Below are 24,548 nucleotides of genomic sequence, written 5' to 3' on the forward strand. Positions count from 1 at the left end.
CTACCAAGAGGAAAACAATACACAAATAAAAGAGCTCATTAATATATGTACAAAAAATTAAATTACATATAGGCATCTCCCCACTAATGCACGTTCAACTCGTGTGCAACCACATATATGCAAAGCATTGGGAATCAGTTAAATAAATCAATTTAAACTGCAAAAATGGCACAAAAAGAGTGTTGAAGCAGCTAGCAATCCCAGGAGCCTTTGCAACTGCAATCCCAGAAGGCTTTGGATCGGCTTTTGAGGCATGTGGAGAGTTGGGAGTTTGAGAAAGGAGGCTTGGAGGGAGCGACTGTGGTGGAGTTTGGTGGATTTAGGCTTTTTAGATAGTGTTCCTCAATATACGCGATTTTGCGTATACATACAGTACCTGGGAAAGTAACTCTCACAATTGTATTATCTGCTTAGAAGTAGTTACTTCAGTAAAGGGCAAAGTCTACAGAATTCTTCATTTCAGTAAGACGATTCTAAGCCCTCCACAATACAGTCATACCTCGACTTCCAAAGGTTTCGACTTCCGAAATAAAATAAAATCCGCAGTTGGATCATAGCTAGGGATGAAGCCTTCGATCTAGCACAATCTAAAGTGGCAAACTCTCCACGTGGCTTCCCCACATGAAGGCAGTTAGATCTCTGGCCCACTATCTGAGCGAATTGACAAACCCCACATTAAGAAGGACCTTCACACTAGCTCGATTCCACGTCATTCCTACAGCATTCTTACATGGCGTTTTTTCCAACACACCATTGAACCTTCGACTTTGCCCATGCAATGAGAGAAAGATTGAGGACTATATACACTTTTTCTTTTACTGTCCTTTATATGCCTCAGTAAGATCCAGGCTTCTCTCTTTAATCCCGACGACCATCGCACGGGACATCGACCGCATGAAGTACTTATTGGTGGACGCCAACCCCTTGGTTTCACGCGATGTGGTCATCTACATTTTACAGGCCCTGAAACTCAGGGCCACCTTTTCCGCTAACTTGCCCAGCCCTAGTCCTATGTAAATTCCTGTTATACTCACAGTCGACACACCTCGCTTTGTCTTTTACCTTACCTTACCAGCCGCACTCAGCTGGATTTTATATTTAACGTTATATTTAATGTTATAGTTGTATTTGTTGTATTCTATGTTGTTGTGCGACAGTTGCCTGTTTGATCTTTTATATGTGCTATGGCTATATGGCTAATGCAATAAACTTTTGATTGATTGACTTACAAAGTTGACAAACCCGGAAGTCTTTCGCCTGCGCAGAAGTGGCGCGCGCAGTCGGCACATGCGCAGAAGCACGAAATCGCACTTCACGCATGCGCAGAACGGGCGCTTCGACAACCGAAGACTTCGACAACCGAAGACGGCCGCGGAACGGATCGTCTTCCTAAGTCGAGGTACCACTGTACTACAAACATTCCAGTTAAAACTGGGAGATCTAATTAAGATCAGTCCGTAGCAATTGAATAGAAGTACATCAATGAAGAATGCATTAATTCAAGTATGTGTTGAAATACCTTTCCAGCTAACTTCACAATCCTTTTTATTCTGAATGTATGTAATTGAGAAAGAATGAAGCGATACTGTAAAAGGATAAAATGATTAAGCCACTCGTGCAACTGGCCACTGCCCTAATGCGCAACTGAGTGACCAACCTTTTAAGCAACAGAAATGTGTCTTATTGATACCCTGAAGCCAGGCTTCAGCAAAGCCACTCCCCAGGGTGAATTTGTAATATACTGCAAATTTATAATAATAAAAAAAGAGTACCGTATATCAGATGTACTGTGTCAGGCTACTTTTAACAAGACTTCAAGATCCAATAGCAATGCAAGGCCTACCTTGTGATGAGACTGGACATTAAGGAGCAGGGGAGGAATCATACTGACAGCTTCTTGACGACTAATGTTCCCCTAGAACAATAAAATAAAAATTTGTAATCAGTGGCAACTCCAATTTTGGGTTTGGAATATTTTAGATGCAGAAAATGTATATATGAAACCCTAATGCAAGTTTTATTGCTCTAATCCTTTCTGATTTTGTTCCTAACAAACTATTAATGGGAGAATTTCATTAACACATTGTCAGAAGACACTTTCATGTGCACCTTACTTTTCACTTTGACACAGCAATCTCTAGTTCCCTAAGGGACATGTCAATGGCAAGACAGGGAGTAACAATTCTTTGATGCAAAAGATCACAGTAAGACACAAAATGAATTAAAACAACAACTTAGGAACATACTTACACATTCTGTTTCACTAACAAGAAAATGATGGAATTTTTCTAGTTGTGGGGATTTTCGCAGGACCTTTCTGCTTAGGTTTGTGTGCCATGCCAACTCTTCTGGATACCTAATGAAATACAGTTTTTGTAAGAACTATCACCAGGATATTTGAAATGGAAAAATGGAGCATGCCATTCCATCTTATCATTCATATATGCAGAAAATGTGTTTTGTTAATGCCCACCTTTCTCCGAAACCACTTGCCCGATTGTGATCAAATTTGGCCACAGCATCACATGCGAATGGCACAGTGTCCCTATCAACTTAGATTGGACAGATGGCACACCTATGGCACACCTGATTTTGTGTCAAAATACATTGCGACCTCCATTGGACATCAAAGGAATGGGCGGAATAGTAGCATACTCCCACGAGATCCAGGCAGTCCGTCGAGATCCCGACCGACGAAATTTGGATGTTGGCCGGGAAGGTTTGCTCCTGTGGAGTGAACCAGAGTTCTCCACCATCCCAACTTGGATCCCAAGAAGCCCATCTGCAAATGAAGGGCTCCTCTTATACTTAGAACAGACTCCAATTCACCAGACGTTCACACTGTTAGAAGCGGAGAGGCTATTTTTACCCATTCCCCCTGCAGTCACTTCTCAATGGTATTCCACACATGTATTTATGGGTCCATTTAGAATAATCTTTAAAAAGATCACACTGCAACTAATAAGTTGAGAATACCACATAGCAGGAAAAAATGGCTAATATTCCTTCAAAGTCAGTGTAGACAATTACACAGCAAAGGCAGGAACATGCTAAATATGTTGATGGCTATCCTACAGGTAGTCTTACCAGCTTAATGGCTGAGGCATTTCAATTTTCTGACCGTCTACCACCTGGTTTTCTAATTCCTTGAAATATTTATTCTTCAAACAATGGAGAATTTCTTTAGCATGGCTACAAAATGAAAAACAACATTAAAACAGTAGAATAAGAAACCAGTAAAACTTATTATTTCACTGTAACTACTTTTAAAAATCTCAATAAAAACCTAATTCTAACTACAGTACTACCATAAAGGTAAAGGGACCCCTGACCATTAGGTCCATTGTGACCGACTCTGGGGTTGCGGCGCTCATCTCGCATTATTGGCCGAGGGAGCCGGCATACAGCTTCCAGGTCATGTGGCCAGCAAAACCAGAGCAAACCAGAGCAGCACATGGAAATGCCGTTTACCTTCCCGCTGTAGTGCTACCTATTTATCTACTTGCACTTTGACGTGCTTTCGAACTGCTAGGTTGGCAGGCGCTGGGACCGAGCAACGGGAGCTCACCCCGTCACAATACTACCATAGTTACAGGATTTTTGGAACTGACTCATTTTCTTGAAAAGTACATTTTACATGACTGGAGGCTGTTCGAAATTTAATCAGTATGCCAGTTTACTACAAGGTACCAACCGCTACCGGGCCGCAGGTGGCGATGTGGGTTAAACCACAGAGCCTAGGGCTTGCTGATTGGAAGGTCGGCAGTTCGAATCCCCGCGACGGGGTGAGCTCCCGTTGCTTGGTCCCAGGTCCTGCCAACCAAGCAGTTCGTAGGTGCAAGTAGATAAATAAGAACCGCTCTGGCGGGAAGGTAAATGGTGTTTCTGTGTGCTGCTCTGGTTCACCAGAAGCGGCTGTCATGCTGGCCACATGACCTGGAAGCTGTATGCCAGCTCCTTCAGCCAATAACACGAGATGAGCGCCGCAACCCCAGAGTCGGTCATGACTGGACCTAATGGTCAGGGGTCCCTTTACCTTTACCTTACCAACTGCTACCACAAGGCTTTCTCCATATTGCCACAGAAATCTTGAGTCTCTTTTTACAGCCAGAATACAGAAAACCAAATACAGTAGTAACTAATTAATTGTCCTCTCCATGAAGTAGTTATAATATGGATTCAAGTTGCTTCTGTGCCAACGTTTATAAGAATCAAGATGAATAATAGTACTTTATAAAATATTTTATAAGCTGTTTAACTCTTATTAGGGGGGGGGGGGGAGAATAGATAAGTGTTACTGTTAGGTCTGTTAGGAAAGTGGGCTCTATACAACACCCCCCCCAACCCTGCCAAGCTGAGAACCTATTAGATCTTTCCCACCCCTCAGGTGAGATAAAAGGAAAAGTGGCATGAATCTTTTATCAGAGGTTGAATTGCGCCTTGCATGTCAGTATTTGTCCAGGTTTGCCTGGGTCTCAGGATACAGACATGTCAGTGCTGCTAAGGATGTACAATTGAATTAAGGAAATACTTGTAGAATTTGAAGAAAGAGTGTGCCAGAATATTAAATTTGGATCTAATATTAAACCATTATAATCTTTGTGTTCCATGCAAGTTGTGTTGATCATATACAAGTGTGCTTGAGTGGAATTGAATGGTGTGCATTTTTAACTGTTGCTAGATTAAGCTGTGCTTATTGCAATACAAGGGGGGCTGGAAATTTAATTGGGTCAATTTGTTTAATGGTATGATTGGGGAAAATGAGCTGGTTTTCTTTTGCCTTGTTGTCCATCATGTTATTGTATGTTTAAAAGGTGGAATTCATACTTTTTAGTTGATATTCATTTCTAATGTTTAACCCTGATGTGGCATATGGTTGTCCAGAGAGGGCCTGGGCTGGATTAATTCAGCCTCTGTTCTGGGACTGCTTGTGCGAGCTCTTCAATGAACAAGCCTGCCATGTTAAGCAACACACATTTTTTAGCATAGCCTGCCCACACCCTGGATAATACAAGTTACACAGGTATAGTTTGCCATTACTTCAGAAAACTGCTTGGTGAAGCAAGTTCTGCAGATTTCTGAAGTACAGAGACCTACAAAATCTTTGCTTTTGCCAAGCACCAACAGTACAGGGATATAAAGTCTATGGCTTTTGAGATGTAGGGGTTCAACTCCCTTTGCTCCCAGCCAGCACAGCATAAGACCAAGAATTATGAGCTTTGTAGTCCAACGTGGACTTTATCCCTGTGATAACGCAACAAAGAAATTAACTGCATACACCACAGGCTTTAGTTTGATTCAGCAGGGCTCTTGTGTTCCATTTCCATCAGCCAACTGCAACTTTGTAGAACCATTGTGGAAAATAAATGGTTTTGTGTTTAATTTCATAAGAAGCTTCAATGGTGAAGGAACCAGGAACACAGTCCTCCCTTACTACAGGGCTTCCTTCTTTATTAAGAAAGCTTCTGTCAGTTGCATTCTCCACTTCAAAGCTTTCAAACTTATATACATGCTTATTGGAGGGGAGCACGTTTCCTCTCAAAGGGGAAATTGGATTCCCCCTGCCCCTCCCACCTCCCCCATACACAAAAGGAGTACTGGCTAAGAGACAAGCAGAGCAATCCCAGCTCCTAATCTACTGCGCTGAGGTCCGGACGGAACAGACTCTGCCGAACTTTCCTGATGGAGACGGCACACCGGGGGGAACACTCTCATGTGAAACCCAAAACAGGAGGTGGAAGCTTCAGATAGCAGCATCCCCACCAGTCGAAAGCCCAGAAATTGGGTCTCTCGGGGATGGGGCATTCTGCTGTCGCATGATGGCAGCAGGCCCAATCAAATAAATAAATAAATAAATAAATAAATAAATAAATAAATAAATAAATAAAATTTTATTGTCACTGTACCACTTGTTTACAGTGAGATTAAATGAGCCCCACATCCCACCCCCCACAATCTCTCTGTCCTTGTTACACCAACCCCGAATGTCAGCTGCAATGTTGCTGTATTTCATACAGCAGCCTCACGGCCCATGTGTAAAAACTGTTCTTTAACCTGTTGGTGTGGCTTATGCTTCTATATCTCCTGCTCGGGGGCAGGAGATTTAAAAGGTGCTGGCCAGGGTGCAAGTAATCCCTGAGAATGTTCCACACTCTTCTGAGGCGATGGTCTCCCGCGATAACATCTAGTGGACTCAGAGGACAGCCCACCCTCCGTAGGGACTCTCTGTCCATGGCTGTCAAACCAGCATACCACACCGTAATGCAGTATGAGAACACTTTCTATCGTGGACCAATAGAAGGAAATCATCAGTTGCTGTCCAACCTTGTTCTTTCGCAAGAGCCTATGGAAATGAAGTCTCTGTTGGGCCTTCCTAACCACCTGGGCTGTGTTGACCTTCCAAGTTAGGTCTTCACTAAGATGGACAGATATTTAAAGGAAGAGATTCTCTCCACAGTCCCCCCTGATATACAATGGAGCTAGCTCCCCTCTCTTCCTCTGAAAGTCCACAACACCATCTCCTTTGTCTTGCCAATGTTTAGGTGCAGATTGTTCTCTGAGCACCATGTGGATACCTTTTGAGTATACTGTACAACGAATATACTATGGACTTAGCACGCATCCCTGTGGAGTGCCAGTGCTGAGCTTCAGGGAGGTGGCTGTAACAGGTCCAATCCTCACTCTTTGTGTCAGATCTCTCAGAAAGTCTTTAATCCAATCACAGATGTTAGAAGAAAGGTCCAGGTCCCTTAACTTTCCGATGAGAATGTCCTGAAGGATGGTATTGAAAGCTGAGCTATGATCAATAAACAGCATTCTGACATAATTCCCTGATCTCTCCAGATGACTCGCTGCAAGGTGAAAAGCTGTAGCAATGCCAATCTGTTGACCTATTTCTCCTGTAGCAATGGCAATCTGTTGACCTATTTCTCCTGTAGGCGAACTGGTGTTTATCAAGGTCCAGTGGAAAAAATGTTCTAAGATGTTGAAGGACCAATCTCTCGAAGCATTTCATCACTACACATATTAATGCAATGGGTCTATAGACGTTAATGCAATCCGGGACTCTTCACTGCACCAGCCTCATGGCATAAATGCCAGGGCTGTGAATGCAATGCTAGCTGTTCTGCTGCAACAAGTGCTGCTCCCTGTCCTCCTCATGAAGGATTTAGACTGCAGTGTGAACTATGGAATTCAGAAAGTCCCTGTTTTGAAATACTGACAATGAACTCACTATGTTTTTCCAACTAACGTGCTGAGACACAGATTTACTAAGGGCCAAGTCTCTTCAATGTGTGCTTGCGAAATGAAATCAACTGAATCTTTACACCATGTTATGTTTATCTGCCCTATGTACAGTTCGGCTTGTGCTAGTATATTAAATTCCATAATCCAGCCATTGGCTGACAATCCAGTTTACCTTCAGCTAGCTTGGGTTCTTCAAGATGTGGACCCTTATATTACTCTACAGGTTGCTAAATTCCTAACAGCCGTCCTCTCGTACAAGAGACGGAATGGAATGTTAGCTGATTATTGATAGTCATAGGAAATTTTTTTAAATGACATCAGATATTGATTTTAGTTAGGCTCCTAAATTTTTAATCTTAATCTTAAACCTTCAAGATATGTTTTTTGAATTGTTAATATTTGTCCTTGTGAACTGTGAATTGTGTTATATTATCTGTGGTTTGTATGAGTCTGCGCTTTTTATTTGATTTGTTGTGTTGTGTTGTGTTTTATGATGGGCGTACAGCCGAATAAACATCTTTGGAACTCACTATGAGTTCCTCACTAGGTTAGGAACTCTCTCACCTTGACTCCTCCCCTTCACTTTAGAATATGGGGATAATAGCTGCAGGGCCTACTCTACAAGCAGGCTGCTTTCATCACTTTTAAGATCACTGCATAGAATTTATGCACACGTAACCAAATTTTAGAAAATACGTACAATTTTGACCCACCCCATTCTATATGCACCAGCAACCAAGTTTTGCTCACCTCTTGTACCCTGTGATGCGGAGTGTGGCAGGCAGTGGCTCCCGCAGGGCTGCCATGAAGCTCTCCCACTCCCCAGGAGGCACGATGCCCTGCTTGCCATAGTAGAGCTCGAAAAGCTCGTTCTCCTTCACAATCTCTGGGTAGCAGTTTTCAAGCCAGCCCTGAAAGTGAGTGGGTGTGAAAAGTTAGCAAGAGGAGGAAAGAGTGAGCAAATCCCTTATTCTGTGTCTTCAGAACTGCAGGTGCGGACAAACGCCAACAGAGTACGTGAATGGGCTTTGTGGTTTTATTGTGCACTGTGAACTACCCTGTGTTCTTTGGATGAAGGGTAGTACTGTATACAAATTTAATAAATAACAGCAGTAATAGTAATACTGTAATAATAGAACTCCCTGCACACAAAAAATCTAGCACATTAAGGAAGCCAGCCCTTCTTTACCCACCCAACATGCGCTAACTCCTTCCGTTTCCAATAAGTACCCTTCCTTCTTCGTGAGCCTCCTCTATGTAAGGCAACATGAAAATCAAGAATGGGATTTCTTTGTGGTGGCTCCCTATTTGTGGGATGTTCTCCCCAGGGAGGTTCGCCTGGCATCTTCATTATACAGTATATATTTTAGCATGGCATCCTCTTCAACCAGGTATTGGGCTGATTAATATTCTACACTTTTTTTAATGTGTCTGTGGGAAGGGAGGGTTATTGTTTTGCTGTTTTACTTAACTAGTAAGTTTTTGACTTTGTATTTCATTCTGTGAAGTGCCCTGAGATCTTATGCCAAACAAATGAATAATTTGATTCAATAAATAAATAAGCCCCATGCCCATCCCGTTTTGCAAGAAGGCATTCTGTCACATGAACCCTACCCCCCCACCCAACCCGGCGGCAAAAGGCATGTGTAGGAGACACGTGTACAAGGAGCAACGTGTAGAGAGAGACACGGGCACAATGAGACAAGTGTAGAGCGAGGCACGTGTAGAGCGAGACACGCGTGGAACGAGACTCGTGTAGAGCGAGACACGCGTGGAACGAGACTCGTGTAGAGCGAGACACGCGTGGAACGAGACACGTGTAGAGCGAGGCCTCAGCCAGGCCCAGGCCCTGACTCACCCCAGGCCCCTTCTCTCGGGTATTCGGCTGCGGCTGCCGCCTATGGCGCTGCCTGCGGCCCATCGCGCCCACACGACGCAAGGCCTCGACCCGAAGCAGGCCCCAACGGACGCAGCCGAGCCCAATGGCCGCAGCGCTGACGACGAGCCTCCCTCAGCCGCGGACGCCACGCTGCTTTGGGGAGACGTGACTCTGGGCGCATGCGCAGAAAAAGGGGAAAGAAGGGAGGGGGGAAAGAGGACATAATATTTTAAACTCACACGACCCCCGTTTAGTTTCCGGGTTCATTTACCAGCTTTCTGCTTGCGCATGCGCGTGCGAGATCCCTGCGACTGGAACGAGAGCCGAGCGAAAGAGAAACGCGGCTGTTTGAGCGCAACGCTACTGCTTGGGTTGCTGCGGAGCGTCCAATATTGCAAGCAGTACATCGCGTTTCACCAACCAACAGGGCGGCGGAGAGCTCATAGCATTCTTTCCTAGCCCAGAGGTTTCTTGTGCATTTTTTTTTAAAAAAATCATTAAAAGTTGTTGCAAAGCGTTTGCAATTGCGTGACCTGGGCATTCAGAGACCAACCAGAACTAGCTGGAAATGAAATGTGGCTTTCAATCGTCTTTCTCTCATAAACAGAATGATGCAGAAGACTAGCTGACAGATACACAAAGAGAGCAGGCAGAGGGATTAAATGAGGTCTGTTTCCAGAAATAAAAACTGAAGCACTGGCAAAAAAAAATATTTTAAAAAAAGTTTTAAAAACTAAATAAATATGAATTATAGAGTACGAAAAACCCATTCCTCTTTAATGGTGTTGCAAGGCCAGATGAAAGAGCCTATTGATGTCACCTACTTACAAACCAATGCCCTTGATGTTGTTGTTTAGTCGTGTCCGACACTTTGTGACCCCATGGACCAGAGCATGCCAGGCACTCCTGTCTTCCACTGCCTCCCGCAGTTTGGTCAAACTCATGTTCGTAGCTTCGAGAACACTGTCCAACCATCTCGTCCTCTGTCGTCCCCTTCTCCTAGTGCCCTCAACCTTTCCCAATATCGGTCTTTTCCAGTGAGTCTTCTCATGAGGTGGCCAAAGTATTGGAGCCTCAGCTTCACGATCTGTCCTTCCACTGAGCACTCAGGGCTGATCTCTTTCAGAATGGATAGGTTTGATCTTCTTGCAGTCCATGGGACTCTCAAGAGACTCCTCCAGCACCATAATTCAAAAGCATCAATTCTTCAGCGATCAATGCCCTTGATAAGATGCTGCTAAAGGCTGGAATGGCCTGGGATGAGCCAGAACAGCTGCTATTTAAATGATCCCCCCCTCCATGTGTTAGAGACACTTGAAATCCATATTTTTAGAATGCAAACCACTCCAGTATTATAATTTATTTACCACTTAAAACCCATAACTCTTCTGAAACAGAATATGGTTTGATTTCAGCCTTGTGCAGTCCTAGCATGTTTGAAACTAATTAGTGCATGAAGGAATTAAGGAGTAATTGTCCTGCAGCCTTAGTCTAGACTCTATGCCACTTCTACTCAGTTTGGGAGGAAACAGATTGCCAAATCTTTGTTATCTCACTCTTCATGTGGATTTCAGTACTGTTTAAAGCAGGCATCCCCAAACTTTGGCCCTCCAGATGTTTTGGACTACAATTCCCATCTTCCCCGGTCACTGGTCCTGTTAGCTAGGGATCATGGGAGTTGTAGGCCCAAACATCTGGAAGGCTGCAGTTTGGGGGATGCCTGGCTTAAAGGAACTCTGAGCTGCTCACTCCAGGCAGCCGCATGGTTTTAACCAGCCGCTCATTTCAGAGTAGAACGGAGACTTGCCAAACTTGTGATTTATCTCTGTGTTAGGGAAGTGGAATAATAATAATAATAATAATTTATTATTTATACCCCGCCCATCTGTCCGGGTTCCCCCAGCCACTCTGGGCGGCTTCCAACAAAACAGAAATTCTAAAATACAGAAATCCATCAAACATTAAAAGCTTCCCTAAACAGGGCTGCCTTGAGATGCCTTCTAAAGGTCTGGTAATTGTTGTTCTCTTTGACCTCTAGTGGGAGGGCATTCCACAGGGTGGGTGCCACTACCGAGAAGGCCCTCTGCCTGGTTCCCTGTAACTTGGCTTCTCATAGTGAGGGAACCGCCAGAAGGCCCTCGGAGCTGGACCTCAGTGTCCGGGCAGAACGATGGGGGTGGAGACGCTCCTTCAGGTATACCGGACCGAGGCCGTTTAGGGCTTTAAAGGTCAACACCAACACTTTGAATTGTGCTCGGAAACGTACTGGGAGCCAATGTAGGTCTTTCAGGACCGGAGTTATGTGGTCTCGGCGGCCGCTCCCAGTCACCAGTCTAGCTGCCGCAGTCTGGATTAGTTGTAGTTTCCGGGTCACCTTCAAAGGTAGCCCCACATAGAGCGCATTGCAGTAGTCCAAGCGAGAGATAACTAGAGCATGCACCACTCTGGAGAGACAGTCAGTGGGCAGGTAGGGACTCAGCCTGCGTACCAGATGGAGCTGATAGACAGCTGCCTTGGGCACAGAGTTGACCTGTGCCTCCATGGACAGCTGTGAGTCTAAAATGACTCCCAGGCTGCGCACCTGGTCTTTCAGGGGCACAGTTACCCCATTCAGGACCAGGGAGTCCTCCACACCCGCTCGCCTCCTGTCCCCCACAAACAGTACTTCTGTCTTGTCAGGATTCAATCTCAATCTGTTAGCCGCCATCCATCCTCCAACTGCCTCCAAGCACTCACACAGGACCTTCACCGCCTTCACTGGTTCTGATTTAAAAGAGAGGTAGAGCTGGGTATCATCAGCATACTGATGGACACCCAGCCCAAACCCCCTGATGATCTCTCCCAGCGGCTGCATATAGATGTTAAAAAGCATGGGGGAGAGGACAGAACCCTGAGGCACCCCACAAGTGAGAGCCCAGGGGTCTGAACACTCATCCCCCACCACCACTTTCTGAACACGGCCCAGGAGGAAGGAGCGGAACCACTGCATGACAGTGCCCCCAGCTCCCAAGCCCTCTAGACGGTCCAGAAGGATGTTATGGTCGATGGTGTCAAAAGCCGCAGAGAGATCCAGCAGAACAAGGAAACAGCTCTTACCTTTGTCCCTAGCCCGCCAGAGATCATCGACCAGTGCGACCAAGGCAGTTTCAGTCCCATGATGAGGCCTGAATCCTGACTGGAAGGGATCCAAATGGTCCGCTTCTTCCAGGCGTACCTGGAGTTGTTCAGCAACCACTCGCTCAATCACCTTGCCCAAGAATGGAAGATTTGAGACTGGGCGATAGTTGGCCATATTGGCCGGATCTAAAGATGGTTTTTTAAGAAGCGGTTTAATAACCGCCTCTTTCAGCGGGTCTGGGAAGGCTCCCTCATGGAGAGAAGCATTTACCAACCTGCGAAGCCCATCGCCCAGCCCTTCCCGGCTAGCTTTTATAAGCCAGGATGGGCAAGGATCAAGGAGACAGGTGGTTGGTTTCACTCGTCCAAGCAGCCTGTCCACATCCTCGGAGGTAACAGATTGAAATTGATCCCACAAAACTTGACTAGACAGGACTCTAGCAGTCCCCCACCCCGGCCCTGCTCCCACGGTGCAGTCTACCTCTTCCTGAATCTGAGCGACTTTATCTGCAAAAAACTTTGCAAAATCATTGCAGGAGATCATGTGGCCCATACTGGGCCCGGATGGAGCAGGTGGTTCCGCTAAATTGCGAACCACCTGGAAGAGTCTCCTGCTGCTGTTTTCTGCAGATGCGATGGAGACGGTGAAGAAGGTCCTCTTCGCCGTCGCCATTGCCACTTGGTAGGCTCGAAGTTGAGCTCTAGCCCATGTCCGGTCTGATTCAAAATGAGTTTTCCGCCACCGGCGCTCTAGCCGTCTCAACGACTGTTTCATCTCCCTCAGCGCCGGGGAAAACCACGGGGCTGTCCGGGCTCCATGCAATCTGAGAGGGCGCTTCGGAGCCAGACAGTCAATAGCGCTGGTTAACTCCGCATTCCAGCGGGCCACCAGGGAATCAGCTGAAAGGCCATCGACATGGGATAAAACATCCCCTACCACTCTCTGGAAGCCAATTGGATCCATTAAGTAGCGGGGACGGACCATCCGAATCCGTCCCACCTCCCTGCAGAGGGGAAGGGTTGCGGAGAAGTCCAGTTGCACCAGAAAGTGATCTGACCATGGCACTTCTTTTGTTTCGCTTTTACTTAATGTCAGATCACCGACATCCATAGAGGTAAACACCAAGTCCAAGGCATGTCCGCGGCTATGAGTTGGGCCAGACTTATTCAGGGACAGCCCCATGGTGGCCATGCTTTCCACGAAGTCCCGAGCGGCTCCTTGTAAGGTCGTGTCGGCATGGATGTTAAAATCCCCTAAGACAACCAAGCTAGGTGTCTCCAGGAGCACATCCGACATGACCTGAAGCAGCTCGGGCAGGGAATCCTTGGTGCAGCGGGGAGGTCGGTACACCAAAAGGAATCCTGTACTGCCCCTATTGCCCAACTTCCAGAACATGCACTCAGAAAACTCAGTCTTACCAATAGGACGCCTGGTGCAAACTAATGACTTCCTAAAAATCACTGCAACCCCCCCCCCTCCCCGCCCAGATGGCCTGGGTTGCTGTGCATAAGAGAAACCTGGTGGGCAAGCAGCGCCAAGAACGGGCCCATCGGCTTCATCCAACCAGGTCTCTGTCACACATGCCAGGTCAAATCCTCCATCCACAATCAGGTCGTGAATGGCAGTGGTCTTATTCATCATCGACCTGGCATTGCACAGCAGCACCTTCAGGTCATGTGGGTATCCCTTGCTGATTCCAATATCCGTCCGGTCAGGACCAGACCCGGAGGCAGGGATAGTCCTCAAACAACGACTAAGTCTGCCTCCTCGGTAATGACATGGTCTGGTCTTAGCGTAACTCCTCCTCCTACCCGTGACCACTGAGATCGGTTGTCCCAGTGCATCACCCCCTGTGGAATCTGCCCCAGCCATTTTGCTTGCTGGGACCCCCTCCCGGGCAGCCCTGATCCCTCCCCTTAAAAACAAAATAAAACCTCTGTAAAAAACAGCAAAGAACAGAACAAAAGAAAAACACAAAAAACACAATAAAACAATAAAACCAAAAACAATAAAAATTACAAATACACTAAAATTTAACAGATTCCCACACCCAACTAAAAATCCCTCCCTAAAACCTATATAAATCAAAAAATACAATAAAACAATACAAAGACAGAAAATTACAAACTAAAATTGACCCCTCCCCTTAAAATCAAATTTAAAACCAATACAGAAAACAAACTAATACAATAAAACAATACAAACAAAGACAGGAAATTACAAACTAAAATTAACCCCTCCCCTTAAAATCGAATTTAAAACCAATACAGAAAACAAACTAACAAACTAAACGATAAACAACAAAAACCAAAAACAATAAAAGTTACAAACACATCAGACAAATTGGAAATAGCTATTAAAAGGGGGTGTTTTAGGAACACACCGGAAGGGCACATTTTAAAGCTGTTACAGTTTACATTCAAACATTGCAAGGAATTTGGGCAGGGTGGGGTGAGTGGAATGGGAGGGGAAAGAGCCAGGGAATTTAGGCAGGGCGTGTCTTGCTTTTCCATCCTGAAATGTTGGGCGGCATGTGCTAAGATACCGTAATAGAAATCAAAGTAGCACGTTGACCTATTGTAGCACGTTGACCTATCTTCTACTTCAGAACTTGCTGTCTTTTCCCACAGTGCGGTAATGTGTGATGAGAAATGAGCAATCTCTTCCTTTATGTATTCTGATTTATTCATTATCAAAACTTGGCAAGCAAGTTGCATTAAGGTTCAGCTAACTGTTGCTTTGAGGGTTTGTTTGTTGTTGTTTTTTAAAAATAATCTTTATTAAATCTAAAAAGCCATAAAAAGAAAAAGGAAAACATGGCAACTATGAAAATACTCCGACTTTATTGGTGAAATACAGCCTTCTTCAGATCTTGCTACCACACCGGGAACCAGCATTCATCTTGCCAAACAAAATGCTTTTTACTCATCTAAAAGCGCAATCCTAAAGGACTCGGAAGTTGGGGTTCACTCTGGAAAAAGGCTGCAATCCTAAACCCACGTTGCTGGGAGTAAACTGCGCTGAACTCAGTACGACTTACTTCAGACTAGACATTGGTGGCCTTGATTGCCACTTTTAAGAAGTTGAAGATTTCCGATGAAATTGGCAGTCAGAAAAGGCAGTTCATGATTTATTGGTAAACCTGTGAGTGATTTAAAGCAGATTGCCAAGGCTATCTAACCCCAAATTTCTTGACAATGACAACAAGGTAAGGTTTTTTTAAAAAAAAGGTAAAGGACCCCTTGACGATTAAGTCCAGTCAAAGGCGACTATGGGGTGTGGCGCTCATCTCACTTTCAGGCTGAGGAAGTGGGTTTTTGTCCACAGACAGCTTTATTAGTCATGTGGCCAGCATCACTAAACTGCTACTGGCGCAGTGGAAACCATTACCTATTTACCTTCCCATACCTACGGTATTGATCAATTTGCACTGGCATGTTTTCGAACTGCTAGGTTGTCAGGAGCATGGGAGCTCACCCTCTCGCAAGAATCAAACCGCTTACCTGATCGGCAAGCCTAAGAGGCTCAGTGGTTTTTAGACCACAGCACCACCCACTTCCCAATGGCAACAGTACACACACACGCACACACACACAAAATGTTGAAGTTTTTAAAAAAAAACTCATGGGAGGGGCAGTTAACCAGGAATGGACTTTTTGTGGGAAGACTCCGTTCTTTTATCATAGTACTCAAAACCTGGCCTCAGGTGGGAGCAGGGGTTATTGGTTTGTTATGTTATGTATTTTGTGTTTTCAAGTTGTATTTTTTTGTATTGAAAACCACCCTGTGATCTTTGGATAAAGGGCAGTATCCAAAATTTAATAAAATGCCATTTGCTCCTGGCTTCAGTTGCCCCCAAGTCTTCGTTTATTTGCTTTAGTCTATTGATCTAGTCCAGGCACGTCCAACAGGTAGATCGTGATCTATCGGTAATTCACTGGACATCTGTGGTAGATCACTGGCTCCCCCCAAAGAAGCTCAACAAGTTTGGCTCCCCTAAAAAGGGGGTAGATCACTGTCAGTTTTTAACTCTGTGAGTAGATCGCAGTCTCTTGGGAGTTGGCCACCCCTGGTCCAACTGAAGGGCCATGGTGTCTTATACCGGTAGTAATAGTGGTCAGGTCATGCCCTGATATAATGGCAGCTCACTGCTATCAAGCTGCTATCAGATTATCAGACAGCTGCCACAACAGATGCAGTGTTATGCCAGCTCTGTCAGGAGTATGGGCAGGAGCCAGGCTCTGTGGCCTGTAGCGCTTTGCAGGACTGGGGCCTTCCTCAGCTTGTTCTGGGAAAGCAAGGTGTGGCCGCTCAGGTGAGGCCACTTGATCACTCGCTGCACCTGGGACCGCTCCGGCGGGAAGGTAAACGGCGCTTCCGTGTGCTGCTCTGGTTCGTCAGAAGCAGCTTTGTCATGCTGGCCACATGACCCGGAAGCTGTCTGCGGACAAACGCTGGCTCCCTCGGCCTATAGAGCGAGATGAGCGCCGCAAACCCAGAGTCGGACACGACTGGACCTGATGGTCAGGGGCCCCTTTACCTTTACCTTTTATATTACATTTGTCCGCAGACAGCTTCCGGGTCATGTGGCTAGCATGACAAAGCTGCTTCTGGCGAAACAGAGCAGCACACGGAAACGCCGTTTACCTTCCCGCCGGAGCGGTCCCTATTTATCTACTTGCACTTTTATGTGCTTTCGAACTGCTAGGTGGGCAGGAGCTGGGACCGAGCAACGGGAGCACACCCCGTTGCAGGGATTCGAACTGCCGACCTTCTGATCAGCAAGCCCTAGACTCTGTAGTTTAGCACTTTCTAAATCTTAATAACATTATTTTTCATAATTATCTAATCTAAATAATACTCTTAATCCCTTTTCAATCAAAAATTTCCAAAACCTCATGATTTAATTTTGCTCTTAAGAGCATAATAACATCCTATCATATATCTAAATATTAACACATAATACATTAATCTATCTTACTTCTGAAACCTCCTTTTACTTCCAAATCCTTTATTAGATATTACTAATCTTATACTTCTTCTCTAAATAAACTTTAAATTTCTTCCAATCTTCTTCCACTGATTCTTCTCCCTGGTCCTGGAGTCTCCCAGTCAGCTCGGACAGTTCCATGAATTCTATCAGCTTCATCTGCCAATCGTCAACTGTGGGTATATCTTCAGATTTCCAATTCCTTGCTAATACAATTCTAGCTGCTGTTGTGGCATACATAAAAAAGGTAATATCTTTCTTAGGTAATTCCTTTCTTGTAATTCCAAGTAAAAAAGCTCCTGGATTCTTAATAAACGTGTTTTTAAACACTTTCTTCAATTCATTATAAATCTTATCCCAGAAGCTCTTTACTTGGGGACATGTCCACCACATATGGTAAAAGGTTCCTTCCACTTTCTTACATTTCCAACATTTATTATCTTGTTTATGATAAATCTTAGCCAGTTTTACAGGTGTAAGATACCATCTATACATCATCTTCATCATATTCTTCTTCCACAACCTTTTCCAATCTTCAATCATTATATTATGTCCTACATCTTTTGCCCACTCAATCGTACCCGATTTTGTCTGTTCATCTTTAGTATGCCACTCCAACAACAAGTTATACATCCTTGAAAGATTCTTAATATTTGGTTCTAACAATTCTGTTTCCAATTTTGACTTTTCAATTTGAAAACCAATTTTTTAATCCAACTTATACATTTCACTTCTTCGATAATATTGCAACCAATCATTCAAATGACTCTTCAACTGTTCATATGTTTTTAACTTTAATTGCTCTTTCTCTTCCACCAATAATTCATTGTACGTCAGCCACCTGGTCTCCATATTTAACTTTTTGTTAACTTTAGCCTCTAAAGGTTAAATCCACCTTGGTGTTTTTCTTTCTAACAAATCCTTATATCTATCCCAAAGATTAAACAATGATTTTCTTATAATACTAGTGGAATTCAGCCCGTTTAAAAACGGGCGCTAGAACGCTGCTGTCGTGCAGCGCCGGCATGGGACGGAGCTTCGGAGGTCTCCGAAGCCCCGTCTCATGCGGGAGGTGCGCGGCGAGGTGGCGGGGGGGAGAGAAGCACTTCTCCCGCCCCCCCCCGCTGCGCACCTCCCGCATGAGACGGGGCTTCGGAGACCTTCTCCGAAACTCCGTCCCACGCCGGCGCTGCGTGCCGAGGCGGCGGGGGGGGGAGGAGCGCTTCTCTCCCCCCCCCGCCGCCTCACCGGGCACCTCCCGCATGAGACGGGGCTTCGGAGAAGGTCTCCGAAGCCCTGTCCCATGTCGGCGCTGCGTGCTGAGGCGGCGGGGGGGAGGAGCGCTTCTCCTCCCCCCCCGCCACCTCGCCGCGCACGCCAAGCCAGTCCCCGAGCCGAAGTGCGGCGCGGCGGGTGCTTTTCGCTGTTTGCCTCCCCCTTCGCTCCGGGAAGGCAAACGGCGAAAAGCCCCCGCCGCGCCGCACTTCGGCTCGGGGACTGGCTTGGAGGCGGCGGGAAGAAGGGGAGGAATTCCGGCTTCCCTCAGCGCCCGCTGCCGCTTCGGCTTCCTCGGGGAAGCAAGCAGGCGGGCTGTCTGCCTGCTTGTGTTCGCCGAGGAAGCGCCGTCCCATGCCGGCGGTGCGCGGCAAGGCTGCCGGGGGAGCGCTTCTTTCCCCCGCCGCCTCCAGCATGAGACTGGGCTTCGGAGCGGCGGTTGGCGGAGCGGCGGTTGGCTGTTGTCTCTCCGTCCAATCCCTGTGTCCCTGGGGCCCATGCGCAGTACCCCAGGGACACACGGGACAACTGGACGCAGGGACAACTTGGACATTATTATATAGGATGGCATTAAAAACCTTTATGGACCTTAATATTGTCATACCACAAATATGCATGCCATCCAAATGCATTGTCAAAACCTTCTAAATCTAGAACATCAGTATTATCAAGCAGAAACCATTCTTTCATCCAGCAAAATGCTGCGGCTTCGAAATATAGTTTTAAGTCTGGCAGTGAGAAGCCTCCTCTTTCTTTCGTATCTGTTAATAATTTATACTTAATTATGGGTTTCTTCCCCTGCCAGATAAACCTTGATAATGCTTTTTGCCATTCTTTAAAACATCCTAGCTTTTCCACAATAGGTAATGCTTGAAAGAAAAACAACATTTTTGGCAAGACATTCATTTTTATCACTGAAATTCGGCCTAACAAAGATAGTTTCAAATTGGTCCATATATCTAAATCTCTTTTAATTTCATTCCACAATTTTTCATAATTATTTTTAAACAAATCTATATTATTCCCAGTCATATTGACTCCCAGGTATTTCACCTTTTTAACAAAAGTCAACCCTGTGGCCTCTTGTAATCTATTAGCTTCTTCTGGTGTTAAATTCTTGCTTAAAACTTTGGTTTTCACGTTATTCAATTTAAACCTTGCCAACTGTCCAAACTCCTGGATTATTTCCAATGCTTTAAATATACTGGTCTCAGGTTCTTGTAAAGTCAATACTAAATCGTCCGCAAAGGCTTTTAATTTATACTGTTTTGATCCCACTCATGCCTTTAACATCCTCATATTTTCTAATTTTGTTCAGCAAAACTTCCAAAATCGTTATAAATAGTAGAGGGGAAAGTGGGCACCCTTGCCTGGTACCTTTTTCAATTCTAATATCTTCTGAAACCACATTATTCACAATAATTTTAGCTCTTTGCTCTGAATAGATAGCTGTAAAACCATTAATAAGCCCTTGCCCGACCTCCATCTTTTCCAAATTTTTTATCATGAAGGTCCAAAAAATATTGTCAAATGCTTTTTCGGCATCTATAAAAATTAAGCTGCACTGGTGTTCTTTTTAACTTCTAACATTTCTAAAATATCCACCATATTTCTAATATTATCCTTCAAATGCCTAGTGGGTTAGACAATCCTTTTCTATACAAACATAGTGGAGAGCAATACATTCTATATATTTTCTGTTGTATAAGTTGTAATTTAAGGTCCACTGACACCTTTATTATAGAAGTTGTCTCCCATTGTCTAGGCCAGTGATGGCGAACCTATGACACGCGTGTCAGACGTGACACGCAGAGCTCTCACTGCTGGCACACGCCCCATCAGTCCATTCACGCTGTTGTTGTTGCCCCCCCATTTGTTCTCCCGCTCCTCCTACAGTTTGTCTCTGCTAGAGCCTTCTCCGCTACAGCTTGTCTCCGCTGTTAAAACCCGGATCCTTTGTTGTTGTTGTTGTTGCTGGTAGCCAGAGATTGGTTTTTAACCCTTTCTGCGCTGTTTTTTTCTGGCGCTTTGGCAGACTATGATTGGGTGTAACAGCGTTTGTTTTTTAACCCGTTCTGTGCTGGGTTTTTGGCGCTTTGGCAGACTCTATGTCAGTGCTGCGTGTTAGTTCCAGTGAAGGTATTATTCGTCATTTATTTCTGTTCACTTCCCCCCCCCCCAAAAGTGCAGCAGCTTTGGGGCATCCCCCCCCAAAGCAAAGCAACTTTAGCACCCCTCAAAAAAAAACTCAAAAATTTTGGTCAGCAGCTCTCCCCAAAAAGCTCAACAACTCTGGGTACTTTGTGATAAACAAGGGGTTTTTGGTTTGGTTTGGTTAAATAATTAGTTTTTGGTTTATTAAAGACAGTTATATATTACAATTATACATTTTTGTTATTTAAACTATAAATATCGCAAAATTATGATTTTTTTCTTGAAGTGACACACCACCCGAGTTATGCTTGGTTTTTTGGCGAATTTTGACACACTAAGCTCAAAAGGTTGCCCATCACTGGTCTAGGCAATATAGGAACCTCCAATTCCTTATTTCATTCACATCTTAATATCTTCATATCAACTTGATTTATTGATAACAAATATCTATCAAAAGTAACCACAGATTTTGAGTTTGAAAGGATTTAACCAGTTCTAGTATTTCAGGTTTCCCAGCAGCAGAAAATGCTGCTGGTCTAAACAAAGTTGTTAACATAGCTGATATTTATCTTTTATCACAGCATGTGTTAAAAATTCATCTTCACCATCTATCAGTTGATCCAAAGTCAATATGCCTGCTTCCATCCAATTGTTCCATTTCACCATATTTTCCCCAATTTTTAGGAAAGTTGGGTTTCCCCAAAAAGTCAATTTAGCATGGGGAAAGGGTCAAATATATATATATTTATTAGACAATGCATTCCATATCTTTCTAAGTGACATAATTGTTTCCAGAGATACCAAAGATCCAATATATTTTGATCCTAATACCAAGGCATAGGCGACCTTGGCTCTCCAGATGTTTTGGAACTCCCATGATCCCTGACCACTGGCCCTGTTAGCTAGGGATCATGGGAGTTGTAGTTCCAAAACATCTGGAGAGCCAAGGTTGCCTATGCCTGCTAATACTATCCATCCAACCAAAGGTGCTATATATGAGTATTCCAAAGTTGCCCATATTGGAAAATTAACACCAATTGTTGGCTTCCAATATTTAATGCTTGACAATAAAGAAACATGATGATAAAGCCCTAAATTCAAGACTAGCGAGTCCTCCGTCCTTTATTTGTAAATGCATTTTCTGCAATTGGAGTCGAAGAACCCCCCTTAAATTTTCTAAATGAATTGATTTTCTGAAAATATTTTCCAGATGCAGTATATGAACTGGGATTCCTCTCAGAATATAAATTAATATGGGAATAATATTCATTTTGAGAGTGTTCATCTTTCCCAAGAGGGTAAGATTTAATGACTCCCACCTATCAGTACCTGAAGAAACCCCTATCTATACTGTATGCTACTAACTGAGTTATATGTTTTGGTATAAAGGGAAAGGTAAAAGGACCCCTGACTGTTAGGTCCAGTCAAAGTGCAAGTAGATAAATAGGTACTGCTCCGGCGGGAAGGTAAACGGCGTTTCTGTGCGCTGCTCTGGTTCGCCAGAAGCGGCTTAGTCATGCTGGCCACATGACCCGGAAGCTGTCTGCAGACAAACGCCGGCTCCCTCGGCCTATAGAGTGAGATGAGCGCCGCAACCCCAGAGTCATCCACGACTGGACCTAACGGTCAGGGGTACCTTTACCTTTATATCTTAATTATGCATTCCCAACGTATTTTTAATTTTAATTTTCCTTATTCTACTTGTTAATTCAGTGCAATTCTGTTACAATTGATTTTGTCAGCTTGATGACTAAGCTCTTTAACAATGAAACGTCTGATTATTGGAACGACGTCCAAGCACTGGACCACTGGTATATCACAAGTGGACTCTTTATTCCTGTTTCAGGAATATTTTGGGCTGTTTTTGGTCATCTGCATACTATCCTTTGCTTTTTCCTGTAGGACTACTTGCAGTCGTTAACAGTCTCCAACAGGCTTACCATACCCATTGAATCAATCACCTACCTCCTATTGCCCTTCTGAGAAAACCCCACCCCACCCTCCCACTATATATAAGGGTCTGATGACTTCTGTTTCAGTGTATTTGAAGAAGTGTGCATGCACATGAAAGCTTATACCGAGAACAAACTTAGTTGGTCTCTAAGGTGCTACTGGACAATTTTTTTTATTCCTGTGTTTGCAATTGTTCAAGATAAAATCTATTTTGGAAATAAACGAAATGAGCACCGAAACACTGATATGTTACAAGTGAACTCTTTATTTACTGTGTTTGCTATTGTTTAAGACAAAACCTATTTCGGAAAGACATTACAGTGGCACCTTGGTTCTCAAATGCCTTGGTTCCCAAACACCGAAAACCCGGAAGTAAGTGTTCCGGTTTTCGAACGTTTTTCAGAAGCCGAACGTCCGATGCGGCTGTCGGCTATTGTTTCTGGGGCGCCTGCACCAATCAGAAGCTGCACCTTGCTTTTCAAACATTTCGGAAGTCAAACGGACTTTGCTATTTATTTTGTGTCGTTTTTGAGGCTTTTTCGGTTAATTTGTTTTTGTGACTGTGTGACAATCAGTTCAGCTACTGATTGATTGATTGATTGATTGTGTGACTGCGGAAAAGGATAAAAGCCCTCCTATCCAAACAATGACTATCATCAGCGCAGGTAAGAAAAAAAATAATTCTAATTTTTATCATCTACAATACTGTCTTATTTTATAGTACAGTACATGGATTATTGCTTTCATTTTATGGATCAATGGCCTCGTTAGATAGTAAAATTCATGTTAAATTGCTGTTTTAGGGGTTTTTAGAAATCTGGAACAGATTTATCAATTTCGCATTACTTTCTACACCTTGGTTTTGGAATGCTTTGATTTTGGAACGGACTTCCGGAATGGATTTTGAGAACCAAGGTACCACTGTACTCTTGCCATTTTTATGGATGTTTATTGTTGGTTCACAGATTTGGTAATATTATCTTGTGTCAACTTTGTTAGCGGGGGCAGAACCTCAGATATGTACTGATTTGCATTGATTTTGGGGGAGCCCCATGGGAGCTATGCCCATGAGTACAGCAATTTTTGTTGTTTAGTCGTGTCCGACTCTTCGTGACCCCATGGACCAGAGCATGCCAGGCACTCCCTGTCTTCCACTGCCTCCCGCAGTTTGGTCAGACTCATGTTCGTAGCTTCGAGAACACTGTCCAACAGCAATTACAGCCCCATAATCACAATTCTCTTCCCAATTTTTGGGAGGGTGCACCCTTTAACCTAGCCAGCTTAAAAGTTAGCCAGGTTGTAGAGGGTTAATCTTAGTAGAACTCTGAGAACCCAGGGGGGAGGGCTCTGGGAGAGTATAAAACCCCCACCCCTGGAGTCAGAGGGGTTGTTGAGTTGGTGTTAAGTTAGGAGTTGGTTGGTTATTCGCATAGAGAGAGCTGGTTTAATATTGAGGTGGATAATAGATAGTGATTATAGGCAGACAGGATACAGAGCTGTGTGATTATTTACAAATATTTATTTAGTTGACTTTAGCGGTAATAGGCCGGTAATTTATATTTAGAGGTAATAGGCCGGTATAGGAACCACCTGTAATTTGGAACATCTAAGATTTGTACTGCGACCATTAAGCTTATGAACACAATAAATCATCTTGTTTTATTTTACCTTATCCTGGTCTGAGGTTGTGAGTGTCTGAAGGTATTTATTTTGTCGTTGGCACATCATCAATAGACCGTGAAACGTCCGGGGGTGATGTGCAGGTCAGAGTGACCGCGACAAGGGGTAATAACCTCAAATCTTGATAAATGTCCAGAAGAACGTGTCCAGAAGAGGGCAACCAAAATGGTCAAAGGCCTGTAAACGATGCCTTATGAGGAACGGCTTAGGGAGCTGGGTATGTTTAGCCTGGAGAAGAGAAGGGTAAGGGG

At 44.4% G+C, this 24,548-nt stretch overlaps 1 protein-coding gene across 2 annotated transcripts in view; it reads right to left on the bottom strand.

The window, feature by feature from the left end:
* NSUN2 (NOP2/Sun RNA methyltransferase 2) overlaps positions 1 to 9,391 on the bottom strand; it is a 32,143-nt gene extending 22,752 nt beyond the window's left edge. The window contains exons 1-5 of one of the 2 annotated variants that reach the window (XM_060278064.1): positions 9,367 to 9,391; positions 7,999 to 8,159; positions 3,088 to 3,192; positions 2,251 to 2,356; positions 1,844 to 1,915 (exon numbers count right to left, since the gene is read on the bottom strand). In XM_060278064.1, the coding sequence (XP_060134047.1) occupies positions 1,844 to 1,915; positions 2,251 to 2,356; positions 3,088 to 3,192; positions 7,999 to 8,054 (339 nt within the window). In that variant the 5' untranslated portion in view covers positions 8,055 to 8,159; positions 9,367 to 9,391. Of the gene's footprint in view, positions 1 to 1,843; positions 1,916 to 2,250; positions 2,357 to 3,087; positions 3,193 to 7,998; positions 8,160 to 9,106; positions 9,301 to 9,366 lie in introns of those variants that run through there. The other variant, XM_060278063.1, reaches the window with a different exon arrangement.
* Between the last annotated feature and the right edge of the window lie 15,157 nt (positions 9,392 to 24,548).

Source organism: Zootoca vivipara, chromosome 8 (genome assembly GCF_963506605.1).
Source record: "Zootoca vivipara chromosome 8, rZooViv1.1, whole genome shotgun sequence".
Classification (NCBI taxonomy): Eukaryota; Metazoa; Chordata; class Lepidosauria; order Squamata; family Lacertidae; genus Zootoca; species Zootoca vivipara.